Source organism: Oreochromis aureus, linkage group 16 (genome assembly GCF_013358895.1).
Source record: "Oreochromis aureus strain Israel breed Guangdong linkage group 16, ZZ_aureus, whole genome shotgun sequence".
NCBI classification, from domain to species: Eukaryota; Metazoa; Chordata; class Actinopteri; order Cichliformes; family Cichlidae; genus Oreochromis; species Oreochromis aureus.
The window spans coordinates 2,940,129-2,965,533 of NC_052957.1; the positions used below are offsets into that span (position 1 = coordinate 2,940,129).

Here is a 25,405-nt window from a genome sequence, read left to right on the forward strand (position 1 = left end):
ATCTTTCCTAAAAGCTCTAAAAATACTGGCAGCTGTCAGTGCTCTACCTCAGCCCCTCAGTACAGGGGCTTACGGTATCAGTGTCACAATCCTACGTCGCCTCATTCTCGAGTTATCGCATTCACAAACTTGGGCGTCCACGCCGCCTGGCCAGCAGGTGACGCCAATACCTGATCAGCCTTTTATGGCTGAGGGGTAAAAACAGGAAATGTGTAACATCATCATTTTTATCTATGTGAGAGCAGGAATGCTGAGATTTTTATGAAAAAAATCGAGTGAATAAATAAACTTACATAAACTCATTTTCAGGGTATATTAGGTATTTACAGTCTGCAGACTGAGGCCATGTAAATGCTTTGGCCTGATTTAAGATTATGTCTTATGTCAATTTAAAGGACAATTAGGTTTTTTTCCTACTGGGCATCATTTACAGTAATGGTAAACTAATTGGTAAACCGCTCTGAATCTCTTTAGCCGAGGGTACAAATGACTCACATTCACGGAAACACACCACGCTGACGTGAGCCAGGATTATTGTTTAAGTCTAAAAACAAAAATGAGCCAGTGCACCACAGACGTGACAGGAAGTCCTGTTTTATAGCTGAGCAGAAATGGTTTCAGCCTGAGCTGCTAATCCGAACGAGCCTTCTTGTATGCGGGTCAGAAACATTCACTCTTTTATACGAGGATTTTCCAGCATAAAGCCGAGGTCTCTTCTGGGGATAAGATATATCTGACAAATCATCCGTAAATAAACACCGATTCACACACAGCTGTTGTTCTGGTGCTTTCCCTAAAGTTTTCCAGTATGAGGTTGGTGGTTCACAGGATGCTCAGAATGACATCAGAAGAAAAAAAGAAAGGATACCTACACACTACAAAGCACCAACAGTATCAAAGAGAATAGATCCGAAGCTGAAATCACGTCGCTAATTCCCGCACAGCAGCCCAAATCACAACATCATTCCCGGCACCGATTTGCTGGCATTCCATGCTGATCAAAAGGGAACAAACAGCAGAATTGTTGTCTGTTCGGTGCAAGAAAACCCATTTCCAAAGCCACAGTCTCAAAGCCGATAGTGCACAGCGAATGATTGGTTAAAGCGAGAGCATGTCAATGTTCAGTCTGACTGTACCTACCAGCGTGCTGCCAGACAATTATCCTCAGTACATAATCATACTGGAACACACAAGGAAACACGGGAGGTTTATAACAAAGCTGGATGCTTACATACATTCATGCAAATGCACATTTGTGTTCATTCACACACACAATAAATCCATAAATAACAGATCAAATCACAGAAAGAAGCCTGAAATTATTTAAACATCGCTCTGAGGCTGAATGATGGGAGTAAAAAAATACAGTAGAAAGATAAAAACTGTCATCATCCACGTCCTCCTGCCCATCTCTGCTGCCTGTCCACTCTGGGGTCGTTCCATACTCGTGGTCTTACATGAAAAAAGTATTCTCACAGCACGATGAGGCCAGTATCATGGCTTTTTTTTTCTCCAATCAACAATCAGGAAACAGTTAAAACATTTAAAAGGAATCAGGTGAGTGGCCCTCCCTTATTTTTAACCCAAATCTTTTTGCTGTGTGTCTTCCTGCATCTTTCGTTCATACATCAATGAGCAGCTGTAAGTCGTCACCGACATTCAAAAAAAGGAATTAACTTTAAAATCCTGATTCAGTTTTCTAAAATGCTCGTCAGGGAGAAAGATGAGCTCAAAAAATTAAAGATCTAGAGGTTGAAATGCAAAAGAAGTGAGGCTGAAATCTTTAAATGTGCAGGTACCAACCTTCTTTTTTCTCCCCCAGGACTCCTGGGCAGAGCCTCGATCTCCATTGGTCCATGGGCAGAAGCAGCAACCGGGCTGACCACAGGCATGGCTGACCATGCACTTCTGCTGGGGGTCACCTGGAGGAGCACAGAGCAAACAAGTTAAAGCTACACATGCACAAAGATGGCCGAACGGATGATTAAACCTGGGGATATTAAAATGACTGAGAAAAAGAAGGAACATGTGCACGAACGGCTGAAATCTTTTATCATCAAACTGCATCTATTCACAGGACTTCATTTGCTCTCTCAGTGATAACATCTAAAGCTGCTGTTCTGTTTCACTGCTGTTCTTTTTCCCCAGATAACAGTGGAGGAATTAAAAAAACAGCAGTTTTTCTCCTCACCTTGTTGTCTTTTCTGGAAGTGACTCCATTGCCTGAGGAAAGAGCCCTGAGAGAAAGAAACTGATTTTATTTAAAGAGCAAACAGCTCTGCTCAAGCATTCTCAATATAGTTTATTTGGTTTTACACTGCAAGCAACTGAAATGTTTCTCTAATAAAAAACCCCCCAAAAAACCCCAAAACGGCTAAGAACATTTAAGAAATAAAGTTTTAAAGTTTTGCAAATTTGGGTGAGCGACCATCATTGGTGGCAAACTGTTTGTGGAGCTTCTAGCCTGCAGGACACATGCAGGATGGAACAATGAAAACATAAAAGTTGTCTTAAATTATGATAAAGTTTTAATTTAAGGCAATTTGAAAACCCTCATAAATAATTAAGACAGCAAGTCTTCATCCATTTGACACAGTCTCATTTATCATAAATGCTTTGACTCAGCAGCTCAGTTCCCACGACAGCTTAAAGCTACAGCTGACATCACGCCTTAGCCCACACACACACGCCTGTAACAAAAGGCTCTGTGTCGAGATCATAGCTCAGCCTGATGATTAAACTGAAAACGGTGAAAATCTCTACAGATAAATTTATATCATGTGACCCAATATGGGTGTTCAGAAAGAAAGCCTCCATATAATCAATAAATGAGATATAACATTTACACACATTAATGTGAAAATGGTCGGAAAAAAGAGGACAAATAAAGTATCTTAAATGTACAAGAACAGACTTATACGTCACTGTACTCACTCTGGTGGGTTGAACGGTCCTGGAAAAGCAAAGAAAACACATTAAGAACTGTGTCCACATGAATAATGCTGTTTGTTTACAGCAGACATGACTGTTTTTGCTCTTGTTCATACTGAACCAACATTTAGACCCTTAATTCATTTCTTTGTAGAAGCGTCTGAGTTTAATACAAGTAAAGCTACAGTGCAGCCTGCACGAAGGGTCGAGGCCATTTCCAGCATTTACACTGGTGCACAGTGTGCCTGTGTTATAGTTGCAGTTTTAGCGAGGGGCACGTGAGGTTACAGCAGGTTACTCATGTTCTGTAAGATCACCCTGAAAGGTGAGCTACTCTGTACTCTGGGCAGCTTTTCTTTAAGGACCTCTCCTTCCATCCTTCCTCCAGTACTAACTGGTTTTTCCAGACCCTGCAACACAAAGGCCCCCTGGCATGATGCTCATCTTGGAGACTACATTAGCCTTCACACAGCTACTCCAGGGGGCACTGCTCGGGTGATGAGGAGTACTGTTTTTTTTCTCCAATCACGGAGAAAAAAAAAAAACAGTACTAGTTCTGCCTAAGTGGGGCGAGCAGGTCATCATATGCTTTTTACACAAGGAGCAGAGGATTTCTAAAGCTCTGTTAGTTTGTGTCCTCAGGAAGCTTCTCGAGCTTTTGTTACAACTTTATTGCCCAAGCGTACGCAGTGCACATAGAGGGGGACCTTGTGTGCACAGGTGCACGCCTTCCCAACTACTTTAGCTCTTATTCATTCAGCTCACAGGTGGAATTCCTTTGTGGCCAATCAGTCAGTGTTTTTAATTTTTAGCTGTTAAACTGACGAGAAAAATGTCACAAGAATACTTTCTACTATAAAATATTTCCACCTGATGTTGTGATGCATGCTTACATGAATATTTGTTCCCGTGAGTGTTAATGCTGACTGTCACGTTTCAGGCTGTGCAGGTATGTGTGCGACTGCTCACCTCTGTTGTGCATGGTTCTTCTCGAGTAGCGTCTGCTTGGTCTCCGCTCAAACGATGCTGAGCGCCTTGCTTTGCTGGCCTTTGTTGTCTGGTATTCAGTCTTGCCGCTGATCGTGCAAACACAAGAATTTCTTTACAGTTGCAAACACTATTTGTTCCCAACAAACATTTATTTCTTAATGATGCTCTGTGACAAAAACAGGCGCAGCAATGACCCCTGCTGAACCCTGAAAGCATCCAGGCGATAACCTTTCATTAACAACAAACCCCTTCAACCCCCGTGTTAAATCAACATTACTGCCCGTGCTTATCCAACTGGGTAATGTTTAAACACACAGTTGGGAAGCAGCTTGCTTCTGCAGCATGTTGATACTGAGTGCCTGTCAGTACCACTGCAAGTATCTGTGTGTACACACATGGGCTACTTGCATGTATAGAGAATGATTAAGTACTGTTTGTCAATCTGAGACTGTCTTCTTGGCGCACAATGACAAACAAACACATCAAATTTCTGACATATTAATCTCGAGCAGTCTGCCATAATCCCCGGTTTACGTTTAAGTCTAACTGCACACGTTTCCCACCACAACCATATTTCTCAGAGCTAAAATCCTAATTTTAGCTCTGATTCCCTTTTTTAAAAAAGCTTGGGAATTATATTTTTAATGATCTGGGATGTAAGGCTAAACGTTATGTAAAACTGATTAAGACCATATAGACAAAAAGACTCCGTGACTCTGAACAACCACATCCTATAAACTGCACTGGCTGTGCATCTCTCACCTGTATCTGAAGCGTGAGCCCATGCGTATGAATCCAGAGCGTGCAGAGTTCTTCTGCACAGGTCCTCTCAGCCTAAAGAAAGCGTGATGCTCCACAGCACACTTCCAGAGATGCTTACAGGCCTTGGGGTGGTCCATCCTGAAGACAAAGGTGTGCTCCTGCTCTTTACCCTGAGGAGGATTGGGACAGGGTTGGACTCTACTAAAGCAGTTTGACATCATTAGAGCAAATTGTGAGAACTTCTGCAGTTGGAGTAGAACTTGACACCGTGGCAGTGACCTGGCAGGTAAAAAGGACTCAAACAAGCCAATGATGTTTTTATTTTTATTTACAATTTTTATGATGAATCTGATGTTTAAAGTACATTTTAAAGTCACTGCATTTTACCGCCCCCTATTGATCAATGGAAGCATTACTGGAAAAACTGCACAAGTTTTGATTATTTTTTTCCACGTCTACATTACATGCCTCAACTATGCATGTACATTAGGCATGCATAGACTTACTGAAGAGCAATAGGAATGACTACTTGGCCATCGAACCTCGAGCTTTTCGCGTCTGCGGTGGAGTACAATCAGAGCTTTCCTTGCAGAAGGGGACAGATATGTGAGGAATGAACGGCTGTACCACCATCGCAGGTGCTGCTTCATTAATCCGATTTCTCAGAGAGACATAGATGAAAGCCCGCCTGGCACTGCAGCCAGTTACAAGACCTGGAGCCGGGCCAGTGCCAGTCACACTGTTTCTGCATTTTCATCCATTCTCAGGTGTACTTCTGGTATTTCACACATGCATGAAGCTACACCATAACCTCCCACTCCAAAGGGGAAAAACACAACATCCTTTACACAACAGGGGTTTCAGCAAAAAGGGGAAGTGACTGCTTCTCTTCCTCCACCCGGGCAGACGGGTTTACTGTCAAAATGTCTGTGTGTGCATCACATTACTACAGCATACATTTGTTAAAGGACAGAGTTAGGAGGTGAAAACTCTGTGTGTGTGTGTGTGTGTGTGTGTGCGCACATCTACCTGTTTAGACATCTTTGTGAGGACCAGAAACTGGTATTCCACTATACTTGTGAGGACACACACGCTGATCCTCAGAAGTTTGAAGGTATTTTTTGAGGCTCAAAATGTGTTTTTAATGTCAGGGTTACAATTAGGTTATGGTTAGGTTTAGGGTAAGGCATTCATTTTTGATGGTCAGGGAAAGCATTATGTCAATTACATGTCCTTGCTAAGACAACAAAACAAGAATGTGTGTGTGTGTGTGTGTGTGTGTGTGTGTGTGTGTGTGTGTGTGTGTGTGTGTGTGTTGGTAGGTTTGGGGGGTGCATACCAGAAATACCAGAGGGGGCAGGCTCCTTTATTAACCTCAGTCAAAGACCCGAGGGATGGACACAAACAGACGCTCACACACACACACACACACACACACACACACACACACACACACACACACACACACACACACACACACACACACACACACACACCTCTCTGTTATAATATGGATTGGGAACAACATCAAAGTTTTTTGGGGGGGATTTTTCTTTGTTAAGAAACAAAAAATTTGTTGTTTGTTGGAATTTTATGAAAGGATTCAGGATAATGATTTTACACTGTAAGATGAACTTTTCTCAAAAAGCTGAAATTCATCCTGATTCGTGTTTCTTTGTGGAAGCGGACACATTAGATGTGTTCAGTGAGTTTCATTAGATCGAACAGTGTAGAGTTACAGCTGCAAAGTAAAGTTTAGCTTTTAAAGCGTCTGATATTTTGTAATTTACTTCAACCAGACAAGCTGAGAAAAATGGTAAAAGTTTGTTCTGACAGGAACAAACGTGCAGCAACCAAAACCAGAGTTAATAAAAAGGTTTAAATTTTGTTAAATTAGCTTTTATTCTTATTACATTTTGATTTTTTTTTCACTTTAGTTTAGCTTCATTAAAAGTTTTTTTAGTTTAGCTTTTATTTGTGTTTATTATGAGTCAGAGTGAAAAATTAGAACAGCCACAGTAATGGAGACTTTGCAGCCTAACGCACACATAAAAACACCTGCTCGCACTTAATGTGCTGAATAACGTGATCACACTGGCAGGTGTTACAGTTAAAGACATTTTATCTATATTTTGAATTAATTTAGTCTTGTAAGCACAGGAGTTAGGTCTTATCCATTTTTCTAAAATTTCAGTTAAACATTTTTTACACCTGGTTTTATTTTGTTTCTACTGCCCATCTACTCCGTATTCTCCACGGTCTGCTGCCCGTCATGTGTACGTCGTGTGTGTGCGCTCGTGATCACCTGATCATCATCCTCCACGACCACAAGCGTCAGTTTGCTCTTCTTGAAATCCAGACGAGTGATCTTGGGCCTACGACAGTCACACAGGAAGGCAGGACAAAATAAAAAGTACGTCTATAAAGCATGAAAAATAAAGTGAATTCGGTCTGAATGAAACGTACCAGAAGAAAAGGCCGATCTTAGTTTGTCCTTCAAACACCAGAACTCCAGTGGGTGTCAGGCCCAGGCTGTACTCGTTACCATCTCGAGCCTGCAGGGCAGAAGTGATGAAAAGACAGGAAGAGAGAAGAAAGAAGACACACCAAAGACCTCACATTATGATCTTATCATATGGTAATGTTGCGATGCACATTCCTTTCTCTTCCTGTCTTTCATCAAGGGCACTTCCTGTTTGGAATCCTATGTGTGCTTGATGTGTGTGTAAATGGTACAGAAAGACGCGCCACTTACCTTCACCATATGCATGTCCACCCCGTACATTTCGAGCCACTTGGCTTTATTCAGGTAGTTGATCTCAGCCTGGGCTGGTGTCTGACCTCTGAAAAAGGTGAGGAGGAAACACAAATGCATCAGACTACACTCCCCTCCTCCCCTCCCACCGCTTCACGTGCTTTCCCTTTGCCTCCTCATCCCCCAAGCCAGCTGTGACCTCATCTGATCGTTGGGGATCCCTTTAATCGTCGGGTCTTTACCTTCTGTTGTGATTTAAAACAACTTTGTGCGAACTACATAAAAAAAAAAATGAAAGTGCAGTCCCAAGATGTTTGATGTCTATGGCAGCGTTGGTATTACATGACTTTATACCTGTGCTCACAAAGACACTACCTGAATAACAATGACACACTTACCTGCACTCCTTCCATGCGTTATATATAGCCAGCTCCATCTCCTCTGTCTGCTCAGGCATGAAGCGAAATTCTGACACGAGATCCAAATTGTGTTCTAATGGATCACAGTCGCCCAACTCAGCTGCAAACACACAGACGCATCTTTACGGTTAATGATGGAATATTTTTTTCCCCCATTCAGCATTTTACCAAAATCCCAAATTCAACCCCAGGAAGCACACATGAGGCTCTCCACCACAGAACCAAGAGCCAGAGCTTATCTTTATATTTTTACCTGCTGTGTCCCGTTTTTGGGAACATTTCAAGTTGCTATACATCAATACAACCATTATATCTCAAATTTTAATAAATATATATGCATGAAGTCCATAGTAACTACATAAAAAATTGTTTTTGTAAACACACATTTCTAGTTACAGAAATTTCAGGTTTATCCATCAAAACTGTAAATGCAAAAAAGTTGCCCAAAATACTTTCCAACCACAGGAAATGTATTTCACCAATTTTTATAAACTGCAGGAAAAACAAAATAAATATTACTGTGCCCAATTTGCATAAAAACAGCATGTTCATCATAATAAACTATTTCCAACAGTGAAATTAAGCTTCCCAGAAACTATACAAAAAGCCATAAAGTCAAACACGATTTTCAAAAACCCCAGTAAACCTTTGAAAGGCCCTGTAGTGGGAAAAAAACTACATTTCCCATGAAAAATGATGTCACTTCCAGTTTTTGCAGGTAATGGTAGACATGCAATAGTTCGCCCTGATGTTTATTCTAATGCAGAAGTGCTATGAACAGCTGATCGGATCAGCAATTTTTGCAAAGCCATATGTGGAAGGAAACGGTGACTTGGGACAAGTTGAATGCATGATATGTAAGTGCAACTCCTTTGGTTTCATATGCAAAAGAAATTATAGCGCTAGCTTATGTGGTTGCACTTCTAGTGGGAATTAAAAATAGTTACGCAAATCAGAACGTGCACGCTCCGATGGGCTTAGAAGGGTTAAAAAAAATTAAACTAATAATTAAATGAATTCATAAAAATAAATCTGTTCTTTACATTTTTCTAGGAAAATAGGAAAGGGGTTCAACAATTTATAGAAATGTTCAAACATACATGGAAACACAGTATTTAAGGCATGAAGACAGTTTGCACAATTGCTTGATAGTTCATTACCACTGAAACCATTTCTGTACATGGATCAGATGAAGCTCCAGATGCATCTCTCAGCTCCTGTGTCGGGTCTTTTCTTGTTTCTTAAGAACTTGACTTTCAGATACTGTTCATCTGCTGTAGACTAGAGATGGACCGATCCGATATTACGTATCAGTATCGGTCCGATACTGACGTAAATTACTGGATCGGATATCGGAGAGAAATAAAAAATGTAATCCGATCCATTAAATATCAAGAAAACACCTCACAAAACTTGCGACACGGCGTAACTCGGCTCATAACCGTAGCACGTTGGAGCAGTGTGCATCACGTGATAGAGCGGCTGTGTGTATTTGTAGCCTCGCTACCAAACCAGCATTTAATCTCCGAAGTTATCCCAGAGAGAAGTAAAGCAAGTGTGTAAGTTCATCTCTGAATGTTTGTAAAGCGTTCCCACGTTAAGCTTAACAACCGATATATGGAGCGACTGCCTCTCTCTCTCCCTCTCCTGCTGCTACTTCAATCATGAAACTGATCAATGATCAGCTGATCGGCTTTTCTGTCGCGAGTCCGTCTCTCTTCTTTGTTTTTGGCCCACTTTGCACCAGAAAGAGGAAACCAGCGGCTGAACAACAGCAGCACGTTTAAGCTTGATAAGCTGTTGTTAGAATTTATTTAATATTACTTTCTACACCAGGATCCTTTTCTAGGTAGCTGACGGCTGGTAACTGTGCAGGGGCGGATCTAGCAAAGTTTAGCCAGGGGGGCCGATAGGGCATGAACAGGGAAAAGGGAGCACAAAGACATACTTTTCTTTCTTATTCTCATTTAAAATGTCTAGCTTTTAATAAATAATTATCTGAATCTTACACCCAAAGTTTTAATCTGATGTAAATGTATAGAAGTCCATTACTGTATATAGTAACTGTTAAGTCTATATACCCGAGTAAGCTATAGTACTTTTCCTTTGGGAAGGTACCATCTGTGCAGTCTGCAATTCTGTTGAAGAAAGATGTTGAATCTATTTAATTATTCTTGAAATATAATTGATTTCTGTTCATTTTTTTTTTTTCACCCTGCATCAAATTAAAGTTGATTACGTCGATTAAGCATCATGAGGTGGAGGGTGGGGGGTGGTTCCCTATTTTTATTTGCTGGGAGTTTGCAACCCTATTAGTTAGGTTATTTAATATTTCTGCTAAGTACTCTTTAAAATACCAGAATAGGGAGGATGGAGCAGGTTTAAGTTTATCAGATTGACCAGTGTTGCTGAACTATGAAATATTTTGGGTGCAGTGTATTTTTTACATACAGGTATAACAGAATAGTTTTAGTGTTGTTGTTTATTTAAACGTCAGTATGAACTTATACAAAATGCAGCAAGATATTAAAAAAACAGTTTTATTGATTAAAAAACACACTATATCGGATTCACATCGGTATCAGCAGATATCCAAATTTATGATATCGGTATCGGACATAAAAAAGTGGGATCGTGCCATCTCTACTGTAGACACGTCCACATCACCTTTTGTTTGCTGCTTGTCTACACTAAGATATGTCACGTTTTCAGCAAACAGCTCTCTGGAAAAACCACCTTGCAGGTGCAAAAGTATTGTTTTATGCCAGTCTGTGTTATCTTTGCCATTTTCTGAAGTAAAGAAGAGAAGAAATGATCAGTTTCTGTGGCCGGCTGCTTGTAACAAAGACAAAGATTAAATTTAAAATTGGTTCTTTGCTATGTTTCCTCTTATGTGTAGACACAACACTGAGTTAGGAGTCTTTGAGTGCCTGAATGATTTAGAGGTCAGAGTTACGCGGCTTAAACAAAAACATTTCCCTGAAAACGGTCGGGTACAAGGATTGGACTGAAAGCAAGAGAAAAAGCAGCCATTGTCCAAAGAAAGAGCACTTTGAAAATTACAGGAAAGTCTGGCTCCATTGAAGCAAAATATAAAGAAATGAGGGGTTGCTCGAGACTTCTGAACACTACTGTATGCATGAATTTCTCAGATTTAACTGGTTTTATACTGAATCACCCACCTAAAAGTGTCCAATGAGGTAACGGGTATTCCAGCTGACAACATAAGAAATAAACTGTCACACAGAAAATTGTCTCACTGGACACAAACAGAAGGGAAAGAAAGAGTCGTGATTACAACTGATCTGCAGTGTTTGGGTACACAGAAGCAGCTCGGGTTTGCTGATCTTCAGTGTTTAGCTAGTCCAGCTGTGAGCTAAGCCTCGGGATAAAGGGGAGAAAATATAACTTTACCCTATCCCTAAATGTGGACCAACAACATAAATGTGAAAAAGTTGAAGATAAAGGGAGAAAGCTCAGCTGAGGGGCAGAGAGAAGGCAGAAAGGGTGCTGGATTAGGGGGCCTCAGAAGAGGATCGAGCACTAATGAGCTGGCATTTACCCACAATGACCATGTGTAAGTGTGAGCACACAAGGGTTGGTGCACGCAAGCCCATTCCATAAATGTCTCCACTGACTCAGTCTTTGCTCCTCTGCAGCACCTCTCACAATGCTCCTGCAGGTAAACAGTAGACTTATGAAACAGCTACTGCAGGTGTGTGAAGGTATGAGCTCATTTCAGCTGCTCGGTAGGAGTGCAAGTCAAAGACTGCCATGACTGGTTCCAGATCAAATACACATTCGTTAAACAGGGACACATCAGACGCACCCAGGCTGCTCTGTATGCATCTGTGATGGGAGAGCCTCGTTGGCACACAACCTCACCAAGATCATCAAGTTAGCATTTGAAGCTACAGTTCTACAGCCTCGTTTAGTTTGCATGGACTAAAGTTCTCCAGCTGCTGTAAGATCTGGCTGCAGTAACTTTCTAAGCTGCGCTGAATCTCCAGACCAGAACAATCACCATCTGCATAAAACATAAGCTCTGTGTGTGAAACACTGATGTGCTTACCCTGTAGTGAGAAGGCAGCCAACTCCACCGCTGTGTCAAACGGACATTCGAGCCTAAAAATACAGACGTGCAAACATCAGTCACAGTGAAAGGAAATCAGATTTCCATATTTTAATCTCCATTTAATGACTGAATGAAGGCACCGATACTCCAATGATATATAATCCTGTAAGGCTCTAAAGGTTACAGGGCAAAGAAAACCAACACAAAGGATTCACATTTAAAGACATTAACCAGAGTTCAACAGTCGAGTGTCTCATCAGATCTGTGTAAACTATAAAGATATTACAAATTTCGCACACTTCAGAGATTTGTAGACGTCCTCCGCACGCAGCCAACATCTCTCTTACCCAGTGAATTTACCTGTTTGACGAGCTGTTGTTAATAACAAACTCCTCAGTAACCTGACGTTAAGCTTACAAGGAAAAAAACTGCAAACCCAACATTTATAAAAGGATCACATCTGAGCAGGAGAAGTTCATTTTAACTAGTCAGAGATTAGAAACTATGACTGAGGACAGTCTGCAGAGCACACTGAGCTTTAAGCTTACATATACATTTCAAAGCTCAAGAAACTGCACAATCCTTAAATTTATATTTTGAACCAGAAGTAAAACCTAACGTAGTTTGACCTTTAAATAAATGCAGGTAAGTCCTATGTAAATGTCTCCGTGTCCCTTCAGTAAGCCAAACGTTCCAACTTTCATTCCTGACTGAAAAGCTGTCCACGCCTTGGTAATTAATAAAGCTTCTTACTTAAAGCAATTCAAAGGCTACAGTGCAGGATTGTTTAGTTACCAAACACAGTTACAGCACAGCTGTATTAACAGCTGTCAGGGAAATGTTCCCGTGTAAAAATGCTTTGAGTGCTCGAGCAGAGAGGCGCTGCATCACAGCGCGTGGCTGAAAAATGCTGATCATTTTCTGCTCTGAACAAGCAGAAGAAACCTCAGAATGTAAAGAACAAATATGGGAACAGGCATCATTTTTAACACCTGACAACTTAAAACATGCAAATGCTAAAAAGTGCTTCATGTGTACAAGAAAAAGAAGTTACATACTTGCCACTGAGGAGGTCTTGTTTCAGCTGCAACACAAAAAGATATCTGAAAGAAAACAGAACGAAATTATCAGATATTTTATCCTTCTGAGCGGTGGATGGCAAAACGGTGACTTCCTTTAAAGTTCACTACAGTGGGATTTTAAAATGTGAGTGTGAGGAAAGAAATGTAGGTGTGGGTGTCTAAACCCACCTGGTGAGCTCCTCGTGCAGGTTGTTCGGCTCTGAGGAGTAGAACTTGACTCTCATGTGAAGGCAGTAAGGAGGGCCAACTAAAAGGAAGAATAAAAAAAAGATATTTATGAAATTTAAGAACACAATAGTGTGTAATGGTGTGCCTCATGTTATTCACATGAACACAGTCGTATTGGCCTCTAACAGCAAAGACATTTCAAAGAAATCCACTTGTGATGGTGACGTCGGCAGGAGAATCCCAGCTGGTGAGTTTCTGCCACGTAACACAGTGAAAATATATTTACTTTTTTTTGCAAGAGAATATTTTAAATCGTTCAGATGTTGATTTCACTCTGTTCGTCTCGCCCAGGATAAATGTGAATGCAACCGTGCCGTACAAAAACTTTACTTTATGTTTGGTGTGAACGCACCATCACAATTATATTCTGCAACATTTAAACTGCAGGGACAATTTAGCAAACCTGACTTAAAGACTAGACAGACCACAGTGAGTCCAGAAACGCACGCACGCACTAATTAATCTGAACTCTTCCAAAAATGTAAACATGCTCTTCACACAGGAATCAATGTGTTTGGGCTGTAATACTCACTTTTCACTTGTTTCTTGATACTTTTTGTGACATCAAGCCAATGCTGAAAGAATACAAAGTAGCAACAATTAAATCAATACAGCAAAGTTTAGCAAAACTGAGATGAAAGCCAACAGCAACATTACTACATGTGTGCTTTTATTGAACACAAACATTAAGCACTGATTTGTGCAACTGATACAAAGTGACCAGTTAAGTTAATTGGTTAGTAAGTGCGCTGTTCTTCGAGGTTTCTTCTTGGAAGTTCAGGCTCTGCGAGGCATGAACTATGTTAGAGAGAGGGAGGTGTCTGTCCATGTCAGAGACAGAGATAGATAACAGAGGAACTCACAGCACTCTCTCATCTCTCTCCCCCACATTCCTTATTGCAGCCCTCCCTCTCCCAGCGCTCTAAACCTCCCTCCTGTTTGCCTGCCTTTGAGTTTCCCTGTGAAGGAACAGAGTCCCCGAGAGACCGATGACTTCAAACTGTTTGTGTAAGAGGACAGCCCGACTCCCAGAGTGGATCAAGCCTTTAAGCCCTGAAAGCGAAAGTCTGTGTCTCAACCCTTCCTGGGAGAGCAGTAATGTGGGATATGATGCCAGTGTGGCTAAAACACGACTGTCAGAGACACTTGGTATGATATCAAATAAAAGCATGACACAGAATTATACGTCAGGAACATACAGATAAAGAATAGATATTTAAATTTTTGATATTTACTATAATACAGTCAGAAATTAAAATGAACTCCTTACCCAACAAATACAATTAGATGTATATTTTCTCATAACACAAGTGCTAAAAGTTAAAAAAAAGTAAACAAACGGTGTGTAAACATTTACTTTTTATACATCAACACAAGATCCAATATCTGTAATGGGGGATAAATAATTAAATAAATAAACAAACAAAGACAACCAATACAGAGTGAAAAGACACCCTCCATCCTTACTGGAACTTGTGCCGAGTCCATGAAGCGTATTCCAAAGTAGTCTTTCTCAACAATGTCCAGATGGTACATGATCTGCTCAAACAGCTCCTCGCCTTTGGCTTTTTTCTGTTGAGGGAAACACACGAAAAAGAAAAAAAGACTTTAGTGTTCTTGTGTCAGCACATTAATGAAAATTAGGGTCATCTCGGCCTCCATGAAGTTTATAAATGATAAAACTGATTATTTGATCACAGTCTTTGCAATGCCTGCAGCTCTGAAAACTTTTATAGGTTTTATTGGAAATAATATAATTCCCTGGAATACATTCCGACTTGTGTGGAAGAGATTAGAGAAAATGTCAAGCTGTCAGAAGCTGAATAGGTGTTGCCCTCTCTGACGAGGCCGTACCAGTCACTGCCTGCGTTCACGTTGGGACTGGGAAATATCTCTCAAATATACACCGCTCTTCTCTCAGTCTCACATTTCCATGAGGAGCAGTCACATCCCATAATAGAAGCTTTGTGTGCATCCGAGATCAACCTGCAGCTCCACCGTTGTCCTCGTCCTCTCATTTGAGAGTTTAGAATCAGCCCATAAAATCGGTACCAATTGGTCACTAGAGCAGGGCGATATGACCAAAAATATTTATCACGATATGCATTTGAAAATTTGCGATAACGATATAACTGACGATACAATTGACACTAGACAAAATACTTTACAACTCCACAACTTTATTAGTGCAAAAAACCCCATCAATGTATTTTCACTTAAACAAGCAGCTGTTTTTTATGTGCATTAAAGTTATATAAAAATGTAACAGTGCAAATTCCTCGCTGACAGTTTAACCAAAAGGCATTTCCAGTGGAAACTGGCCGACATATCCTCAGCATAACCATGTATAATATCCACAAAACTTAAAAAGGGGTTATACACACACAATACAGTAATATTATGTTGAAGCACAGTACGTATCACTCCGCGAGGCTCCTGCCTACGATAGTTGTAATGCTCTGACAATCCATCCAGCGGTGCAGCTTCGTAACTTAGCAAAGTCGTACTAAAACATTTGACAGATTTGAGCGCCGTGTACATAAAATCGTTTCGAGGTCAGTAAACACAACCAGAATTCATACATAAGGCACACGGGATTATAAGGGACACTGTCGATTTTCAGAAAAAATCAAAGGATTGATTCTAAGTGTGCCGTATTTTCCAAACAACACGGTAATAACGACGGCCCGCTAGCATGCGCTACCAAAAATAGTGCTTTGTTGTGTATCTGACGGACGAAAGCTAAACCAGTTCCACACCACTGAAGTTGCAGCATTTTTACAAACACATTCTGGTTCATCCGTTTCATTCAACGATCAGCTTTCGCTCTTCTCATTCTCCGTCACCGCCCTTGTGCGTATGTAAACATAGGCACTGCGCATGCGCGTTTTACCCACATTCTATCGCGATATTTCATTTTCCTATCGTTGCCCAAAATTACACCGGTATTACCATGAACGGTATGATATAGCCCAGCCCTATTGGTCACCACTGCCTGATCGAGCTGGCAGCATCTGTTCGTCCATAATAAGAAAGTTGGAATTATTTGATCAAACAGGTGTAGCTTTAACTGTTTACCAGGTTTCACCACCCCCCAGTTATTGGAGCACAAGCCTTTTTATTTAAATCAAAAACAGTCATGTGGTGAACGTTCCCTGGATGCCACAGTACTTTTCCATGTGCCAGGTAACATTGTTTCTAGCATACTAGTCCTAGAGTTTCCCATTTATCTCACTTCATGCGACCAAACAGACGAACCAAACCAGTTACATGACATCCTTTCTGAGGCTATAACGCAACAACTATGTGCAAAATGTTATTTCCAGAAATGAGTTAAGTGTTTAAGAACTAAGAATGAGTAAAAGGCTTAAGCAGGATTGCCTCAATCTCACACACACACACACACACACACACACACACACACACACACAGAGATCCCAAGAGAGCTCCTGGGCAGCACAGGGGGGCTGGCCCCATGCTAGCTGGCATAGCCGACGAGGCATACCGCACCCCTACAGTACCCTGGGAGAGGGAGTACAAAGGACTCATTGTGTGTGTGTGTGTGTGTGTGTGTGTGTGTGTGTGTGTGTGTGTGTGTGTGTGTGTGTGTGTGTGTGTGTGTGTGTAGCATTGTTAGAGTCTTTGCAGTCTTTCTGCCTCCCTGTAAGCACACAGTTCTCCCTCTGAGACACTCAGATTGTTTAATGACAAAAGAAGTCTTTAACCGATATCAACTACTGCAGTACAAGTCCAACCAAGCAGCCAGGGGAGCAATGTGTCCATAAAAGAAAAGGAAACAATATCTAAGATGAGTAGAAGCGTTACACGGTTATTTTAGAAAGAAAAACATGATTCGAGTGTTTGCATGCATGTAAATTTAGTCTATTCTTAAATACTCCATTCAAAAAGCAAAAAAAGGGTTTGACCTTTTCTCTCGTACTACAGACAAAAGAAGGTCAGTGGAGGTGATAGGGTGGGGTAGCTGCTGGCAGTGGTGTAAACTTAACATAAGGAAGGGGATAAACGTCCAAAAGGGAAGGATCCTTTGGCCTGGGGGGGTCTTACATACAAGAACCAGAGATGGTAAACCAGTGAGGTATGGATCCTATTCAGTGTGTATTTACAGCCACTCGAACATCTCAAAAGAATAAAGGAAACCAACTGTAGCATTGAGAAGGGGCACATAGCATTTCTGCCTACCTAAGTTACTTTTATGATGTCTAAGCTGACACCTGGTGCCAGACGTTTAGACCACTGGTTCCCAGTCGGTGTGTTAAAACACACTATAGTGATTTGAGATTTTTTTTTTTACTTTGAGTCCAAGGGAACCTTCGCCCACTGAGCCAATCCACACTACTCAGGTGGTAGAAATTTTAGTCTGCTTTAGCTTAAGTCTGACTTGGGATGCCAATATGTCACCAAGCAAACTACACCGACACTGAGAAACACCACCCTGAGAGAGATGTAGAGGAGGACAAGGTCTGAACCTAAAGCCACGTTAAGGTGATGCATGGAGGGCATACGCTAGCAGAGAGGCCCAAAAAAAGTCTGTGCCTTAGAGAAGAAGGGACTTCACATATGAATACAGGTGTGGCTTCAAATTCTGGTTTCCCTTTGTTATACCTAAAGCTCAAAATGTTTAAAAACCACTGTTTTAAACAATGCAAATGAATGTGTGAAGCACAGACACGTGAGAGCAGGAGCACAGAGAGCCTCTTACAAACAGCTGTGAGTGAAATACAGAGCAGATTAGAATTAGAGATCCAAAACAGGGATCCAATATAAAAGTTCATTTACAAGCATCGTAAATCATATGATTATGAGCGATGAACCTGTTTACAATCCAGCCCGCTCTTTGTCCAAAGGTCTTCTGACATTATTATCCTCAGCTGTGAAGTAGCGCTGCTCAATTATAGCAAAATTGGTCAACTTTAAACTCTACCTTAGAGCCTCCGCTGTGAGAAGTCTGCAGAGGCAGACTGGGACGAAGAGAGGGCTTCGATGGCCGACACAGTATAAATGCAGAGAGCAACAACAGCTAACTAACACTTCTGTCACACAAACCTGAAAGTTGACTGAGTGGTTGAAAGAGCAGCTGCAGGTTCTGTTAATGAGGCCTCTGCAGCAGGGTGGGCAGTTCATTTTCCCCAAGAGTCCACATGACAAACTGGGACTGTTGCGTGCACGTGCATGCTTTTGTAAAATTTCAAAGGCTCTTTTAATACAAAGTGCTACTGCTGTTTTGCTTGTTGTTAATTACTTCAGCTACTTCTCTTTTATTTCTCACTCAGTGAGAGAAATCTGGTCTGTTTTGGGCTTTAAGTGCATTAAAGTCAGGTTCATTGCTGTCACTGAGAGAGGTTCTGTATCTGGATTTGTTAGACTTCATCATTAACAATGTGATGATGGTAGATCCAAAGACGGCCGAATTTCCTGAGCACCTGTACTTGTGGGTGTAAAGTTCTCCTCTTTGAGAGTAAAAAATCCAAAGTGAAACAAAGCGACTTCTGAAGTTAACCATTGAAGTTATAACACCAACAACATGGTTAATTTTTAGCGCTCACACAACACCTCCAGATGCTAAATTAGCAATTTCAGATCTTGATTCATTTCAGTTACATTATCTCACATCTGCTTCAAAAGTCCAACACACTTGGACAGCCATCGGTTTAACTGATGTCACTGATGCTCATCCCCCTCTGCATCAGTTCTTAAGTCTGCATTCACACACACAGACAAGCTAAATGGACAGCAACGTCAGTACAGATACAAAGAATATATATTCATGTTTGTCACAATGAACTTAGGTTTTACTGAACCATATGGACCATAAAACTCCAGAAACGAATCATGAACTGTGTAACATGTGTATCATTAACAGTGTCTGAAATGCAGACATCTGGAGGCTGAAAGCTGAAGCGTTTGCTTCTAAACCTCGCTCTGTGCTTCACTCTGAACGCTCACACTGTTTGTATGAAATATAATGAAAGTTCGGCTCCCTGTGCTGCGTAGCTGGCAGCGTAGGAGAAACAGTTCAAACAGCATAGAACAACAAAGGAAAACAACAGCCTCTCCAAACCATCACGGCTTCCCAAAGCGACAGGAAACAAGTTTTCTTTAAGTTCTTTAACTAAACATTGTGCCACTGGTGTAGCCAACACTTCCCAGTAGGGCTCTGCTGCAAGGCGGGAAAATTCTCTTTCATCTGGATCATCAAATTAAAACTGATAAATAAACTCTGCATTAACACACACACACACACAGAGATTCTGGCAAATACAAAAGGTCCTCCCTGAACATCACAACGTTTTAATTGTGCTTCCGTAACCCCTTAAAATACACTTTTGTTTTCTCCCAAGTATCCTTAGCAGCTTTCATTATTATTCAGCTTTTCATACACAGGAAATCGGGCATCCCCCAACGAGGCTTTAGTCAGAGTCAAAACAAAATTACCAGCACTGTAATGAAATTATTTTTAATTTTATTGGAAAGTAATGAGCTCCAACGTAGCGGATACTTGTGTGCTCCAAATGATCAAAAATAACAGGACTCGATTTCAGTCACAGAAGGTAACACAGACTCTGTGTCTCAAACTGATTAACTGGAAAATCCCTGTTAGTCCAAATCTTTACTAATCTTTCTGATGACTACACTGAGAAAAACTGCATAACTTTGTAGTGACCAACCCACCGGTGAGACACAGCTTATTATGAGGTTATCAGAAAGACCCCCAGCTTCAGCAGCACCTCAGCGTCTGTCAACAGGTACTGCTCTGTACTAGGCAGGCTTTAAAGTGGTGAAGGGCAGGACCACTGACAGAGCACAGAGGGGAGACGTCTATGACATCTAATGAAAGCAGGATGAGATATGAAACAGACATGAAAGAAAAGACTGCAGAGACTAACATACTGATGGACTGCGTCTGTGCTTGCTTTGTAAACAAATATTCCAATTTCAATGATAAAAATAGATGATTAAAGAAAAATTTGACTCTGAAAATTAATCACCATCAGCAGATCTCTGTGTCACGAGTACCACAGCAGGCTGAGCTGGATTTCCAGCAAAGCTGTGAGAATCATCCACTACAGCTGTGACCAGAAGTTTACAGACGTTTGAGGCTATAATCATTTCTTTTAACTGTTCTTTTTCTGGGTGAAATTATTGTACAGCATACATCTTAAATAAACAAACAAACAAACAAAAAAAAACGGGGTGGACAAGTTTAAATTAATTTGTATTCTTCTGTATTCCACAATAATATATTTTAATAAGCGGTGCTGAACTTGTTTTTAAGTTGATGAGAAGTTAATATTGTGACTGACTACAACTGGCAGTTTCTCTTTGTCAACATAATAAAGAGGATTTGTTTGACAGCACTGACCAATCCAATGAGTGCGGTCATTAGATTGACCTTGGACCTTCCCGAACAATAGGAAAGTCTAAGGAACTCTAAGATCTAAGGATGAGATTTGTGCATTTACACATTGGGAAGATCTCTTGGAGCCATTTCTAAACAACCGCAGATTCCACGATCATCAGTTCAAACAGCTGTAAGTTTATTTGGACGTGTGACCACAAAGTTTGGAGGAAGACCCAAACAATCACCCTCAGTTGACAGGAAACGGATTAGGATGCTCAAGAAGAACACAGGATGAGTCAAACGCCTTCTGGAGAAAAATTTGATGGGCAAACAAGACCAAGATTGAGCTGCTTGTTTTAAAAACATAACACTAAAATTATTTCAGCTAACTGGGGACATTATCGTAACTGCAAACTAAAGTTAAATGAGTGAGGAGACTACTGAGTAAGGCTGTTAACAAGTGTGTTTCTGCTGCTGCCCAATCATTGAGAGTGTGCTGCATGATAAGATGGGAGTGTTTGCAGAAGCTACCTATAAGCATATCTTGGGGAGGGGTAAAACAACGAGTCCCCACATAAAGAAAAAGGTCCTGCTGGAATGCATTTGTAGAAGTTTTTCACACACACACCAAACGTCTGAGTTTCTAGATGTATGAATGCAAGCACAGGCTGGAGTAGTAACATTCCTGTAATCATCAATTCCCAAGCAGAAACAAGAGGCCAAGAGAGCGCGTCCAAGCAGATAACATTCCTCTCTAAGGGACCGAGTAAGAAAACAATGGCACTCTCTCTTCATGTGCACAATACTGAGCTGGTAGGAGGGATTACATGTTAAGGATTTGGCAGGTCAGGCTGAGGACGGGCTCAGATGTGTGACATCACCTGTGAGATATGCTGAGTAAAACACATTCCTGCTCGCAAATGAGAAATTCCTGTAATGAGGTCTGCACTGCTGCTGGCAGCAGGCAGTTTGAGCTACAACATATACAACAGGGAGAGTGAAATCAGGCAGTAACAGTGAGGAGGATCTTCTCCTGAGCACATTTTCCTTGGAATTTATACAAGACAGATTTCAAGATAAGCTTCTGGCTTCACTGGAGTTTTGGCTCATGGGAGGAAGAACATGAAGCGACAGGAAAATAATAATCACACGAGGGGGAAACTGTCCTAGAAGTGTAATCACTATCACTGTGCAGCAAGGCGCTCGTCTGTGAGGCAATAAAGAGAAAAGAGAAAAAAGAGGAGCAGGAGACGGGAGGAGTGAACTCTGCAGTGGTGACCAGCATGTCATGTGACCAAGCGTGTTCTCCAGAGAGGATCATGGAATTACAGGTGATCAGGAGCACGAGAGCACGCGCTTCATAGGATTAACAGGACTGCTCCACTGACACGGGCACACTGTGGTCAGCGGTACGCTGCTTTCACTTTCCAGCTCTCATAACCACATAAGAACTCTGCTGTTTATGTCAAGAGCCTATCTGAAGGCAATTAGTCACAAAGAATGATTCACTCTGACTGTTTATGCTATTATTAACAGGGTGTCAATTTTAAGGATGAGCAAGGATAAAGACATGTCCAAAAAGATGACTCTCTCACATGCCTGCGCTGGTTAATGGGTCATTTTTTATTTTTGTAGCGTGCTATTCAGCCTTGCTAAGTACATTTTTAGAGCGCTGATATCAATCTAAATATCAGGTGGCTGTCCTATCACAGGTGGCATACTTGTTGTCTTCAACAGTGTACAACAACATAGTGACCAGTGTTGTTAGTTCAGGACAGTTTTATTTTGTTCTGTCACTTAATGTGATATCTGTAAAGAGCATTGGTGGTTTTATAACATTGTTTCTAATATTTCTTATGAGTCAATAATCAAAGTCTTATGAATTTCTATACAACTTAATATTAAAAAGTGAAGCTTACTTGACTTAATTAAAAAAAAAAAATAGCACCACTTGTTTTCAGAGTTCTTTTTTTTGGTAAATTTGCTCTTTTTTCCCCCCAGGAAATTTGTCTATTTTCTCTCGTAAGCTGCTAGTTTTCCTCATCCCTGAAGAATAATGCAGAAAAATATACTTTTAGTGATTTAGAAATGGTGTTATAATATAGTTTGTCCAGCAGAGTAGCTCTCAGTCTGTTTTATAATATACTCAGCACTGTATGCAGCACATGTAGCAGAGCAGCAAGTCATCCTGTATCTAAACACTTGTTGTTGATTACTTTGTAATGATTTGTATTGGTGCATCATTTTTTTGTTTTTTTAAACCATATTTTTATTGATCATAATGGCCAGAAATAACAGGAACCTGCATAAACAAATCGGGACTCTCTGCCTGAACTAACCACAAACCGGGAGCCGGTCTGGGGCCCAGAGAAAGTCTGCATATGTTCCCAAAACTTCACATCCACCAGTTTCTGACAGTTTCAAAGAAGACTGAGCGCAGAGAGAGTGAAATTCTCTAAGATGTAAAGGCTTTGATGACTATCAATGAATATCATAATTACCAAAGACAGTGCGATGAGGAGCTGACAGACGTTTCCTGGCACAATGGGAAGTATCGTTAAAAACTCCTTACCGGTAAGTCAACACTGACGTCTGTCCCATCCAGCAGAGACACACGGCAGGTGATGATAGACGTTGCATCCCCAGCAGCAGGGATGTGCGTTGTGGCCCGCTGGGCTTCTCGTAGCCGGGTTTTCTCTGCATGTTTCCGGATGGAGCGTCGCCCCAGCGTCCTGCGCAGGAAACTTAACATGATGAGGGGAGAGGAAGGGCACCTGTACGCACCTGAAATCGAAGAGTGTACAGATTTTTTTTTTAATAATTAAGGTAGAAATGTATAAGTTTTGTATGCAGTTGGTCTGTAGTCGAGCCATGGCCGTCAGCCTAACCAGGGTGGAGTGCCCACTGTCAATCTACATTCCTACACCTCACCCTATGGCCACAAGTTCCAGTAGTTCTTGAAAGAATGAGATGGCGGATAGAAGTAGTGGAAATGAGCTTCCTCTGAATGGTGCTTGGGCCCTCTCTTAGAGATCGGGTGAGGAACTCTGTCATTTCAGGGTTGGGAGGAGCTCAAAGTAGAATGACTGCTCTTCCAACCTGAAAGGAGTCAGCTGAGGTGTTTCAGACATCTGACTAGGATGCCTCCTGAGTGGTTTTTAGCCAACTGGGGGGGAAACCCTGTGACTGGCCCAGGTAAAGTGCTCCACTGAACTGGGAAATACTAGATGGCATCCCAGGAGGTCTGGATAACATGTCTGGAGATTTCTGCTTAGACAGCTGGCCCACAGCTGTGATCTAGGCTGGGATAAACAGCAAAACATGGATGGATGTCACAGTTTTAAGCCACAGGAACACAGGTGTGTCCTCTGGTTAGAGTGTACAGCTGCACAGGTGACACATTTTATGCTAAGCTGTCAAAAATCTGACATTCAAATAGAGCTGATATCACTTTGTATGTAGTTATGCTGCTCATTTAGTCAAGGAAACAGAACCGATAAGGTGGGGCTGTAATCACTGACCGCAGGTAACCATCTACCTGGTGTCACGGTTAAACAGATGATTTTCTTTCCACCTAACAGAATCCCCAAATAGATTATAAACACTGATGGGAGGATTTTATCGATGAGAAGGCTTTTTAATATAACAATAAATCTAGAAAATAAATATGTGCGATGTTATTTGACATCAAGAAGGCAAAGTAACGTTAAACACGGCAAAACAAAGTTAGAGTTTACGTTTTAAATGAGTCTGAAAACAGCTGCTAACGGTAATCGACCTTAAGTGTGCGTATTTTTAATATATTCCATTTTTTTCCTGTGACTTCAGGCCACCCGGTAAACCAGAGCTCCTAAAAAAAAGTCCGAAACAGACCTAAAATAATTTGAAAAATCCGCTGGATCAACATTAATTAACCAAATTAGCCCTAGCTTTATCGGTAACCTTACCCAGTTAAGGCCCGAAGTACCTGGTGTAAGCAAAAGCAACAGGTGTGCGTTCGTTATACCGCGCGGGCTAACCGTTAGCCACGAATGCGTTTAAGAAGTACGACTCCGACCGGGCAGGCGCACCCCGCACGACAAAACGAACGCCGCGTTTAGCGCCCAGAGCCGACGTACACTTGCTCCAGTAGACACTTGTGGATCCGAGGACGTCTGAATGATGGGCTACTTACAAAAACCTCCTCGCGGGAATTCACGGTGAAAGGACGCCCGCCTGCATCGTAGTCGGCTAAACAGAAGCCTCGGACATTTCCGCACTTTGTGACTTCTTGTTTTCTTTTCTTCCTTTTCCTTGTTTTATTCCGCCTCGGTGCCTCTGCGGGATAATTTTCTCTCCCAGGTCCCAACAAAAAGTAGGAGGCAAGCGCTCCTCAGGAAGTGACGTCACGACAAATCCCGAAGAAAGGGACTTGATTAGCATTTTTAAAGCGACACACCTTTTCTTTTTAAACTTTTCTACTCATTTGGAACAAACAAACAAAAAAATCATTAAGCGGTCATTTTCTTGGCAATTTATATTTACTTTATTTCAGTTTCTACTTCATTTATGAGAGAAGAAAAAGGGGCTGCTGAGCTGGTACACGTAAAATCAGATATGTGTAAACATGTAACTGGAAATAGCTGGCATGCTTTTGAAACGCTGCAGCGCTTAAGGATTTAACCACTCATTTAATTTTTCTGAACTTGAATCAAAGTACGGCCACTATTTAACAGCTGCACCCCCTACTGGTTGCTGTAGGAACCGCTGGTTCATTTAAGGGAATTGGTGTGCCCAAACATTATTACTATGTCTACACAGAAA

At 41.3% G+C, this 25,405-nt stretch overlaps 1 protein-coding gene across 3 annotated transcripts in view; it reads right to left on the reverse strand.

The window, feature by feature from the left end:
- The window catches only part of epb41l5 (erythrocyte membrane protein band 4.1 like 5), a 37,083-nt gene extending 12,056 nt beyond the window's left edge, over positions 1-25,027 (reverse strand). The window contains exons 1-16 of one of the 3 annotated variants that reach the window (XM_031749484.2): positions 24,777-25,027; positions 23,175-23,386; positions 14,710-14,814; positions 13,775-13,817; positions 13,183-13,261; positions 12,991-13,035; positions 11,930-11,982; positions 7,837-7,957; positions 7,439-7,526; positions 7,150-7,238; positions 6,989-7,058; positions 4,684-4,853; positions 3,901-4,007; positions 2,935-2,953; positions 2,192-2,237; positions 1,804-1,922 (exon numbers count right to left, since the gene is read on the reverse strand). In XM_031749484.2, coding sequence (XP_031605344.1) covers positions 1,804-1,922; positions 2,192-2,237; positions 2,935-2,953; positions 3,901-4,007; positions 4,684-4,853; positions 6,989-7,058; positions 7,150-7,238; positions 7,439-7,526; positions 7,837-7,957; positions 11,930-11,982; positions 12,991-13,035; positions 13,183-13,261; positions 13,775-13,817; positions 14,710-14,814; positions 23,175-23,354 — 1,334 coding nt within the window. In that variant the 5' untranslated portion in view covers positions 23,355-23,386; positions 24,777-25,027. The remainder of the gene's footprint in view (positions 1-1,803; positions 1,923-2,191; positions 2,238-2,934; positions 2,954-3,900; positions 4,008-4,683; positions 4,854-6,988; positions 7,059-7,149; positions 7,239-7,438; positions 7,527-7,836; positions 7,958-11,929; positions 11,983-12,990; positions 13,036-13,182; positions 13,262-13,774; positions 13,818-14,709; positions 14,815-23,174; positions 23,387-24,776) is intronic. The other 2 variants (XM_031749483.2, XM_031749485.2) reach the window with 2 other exon arrangements.
- Between the last annotated feature and the right edge of the window lie 378 nt (positions 25,028-25,405).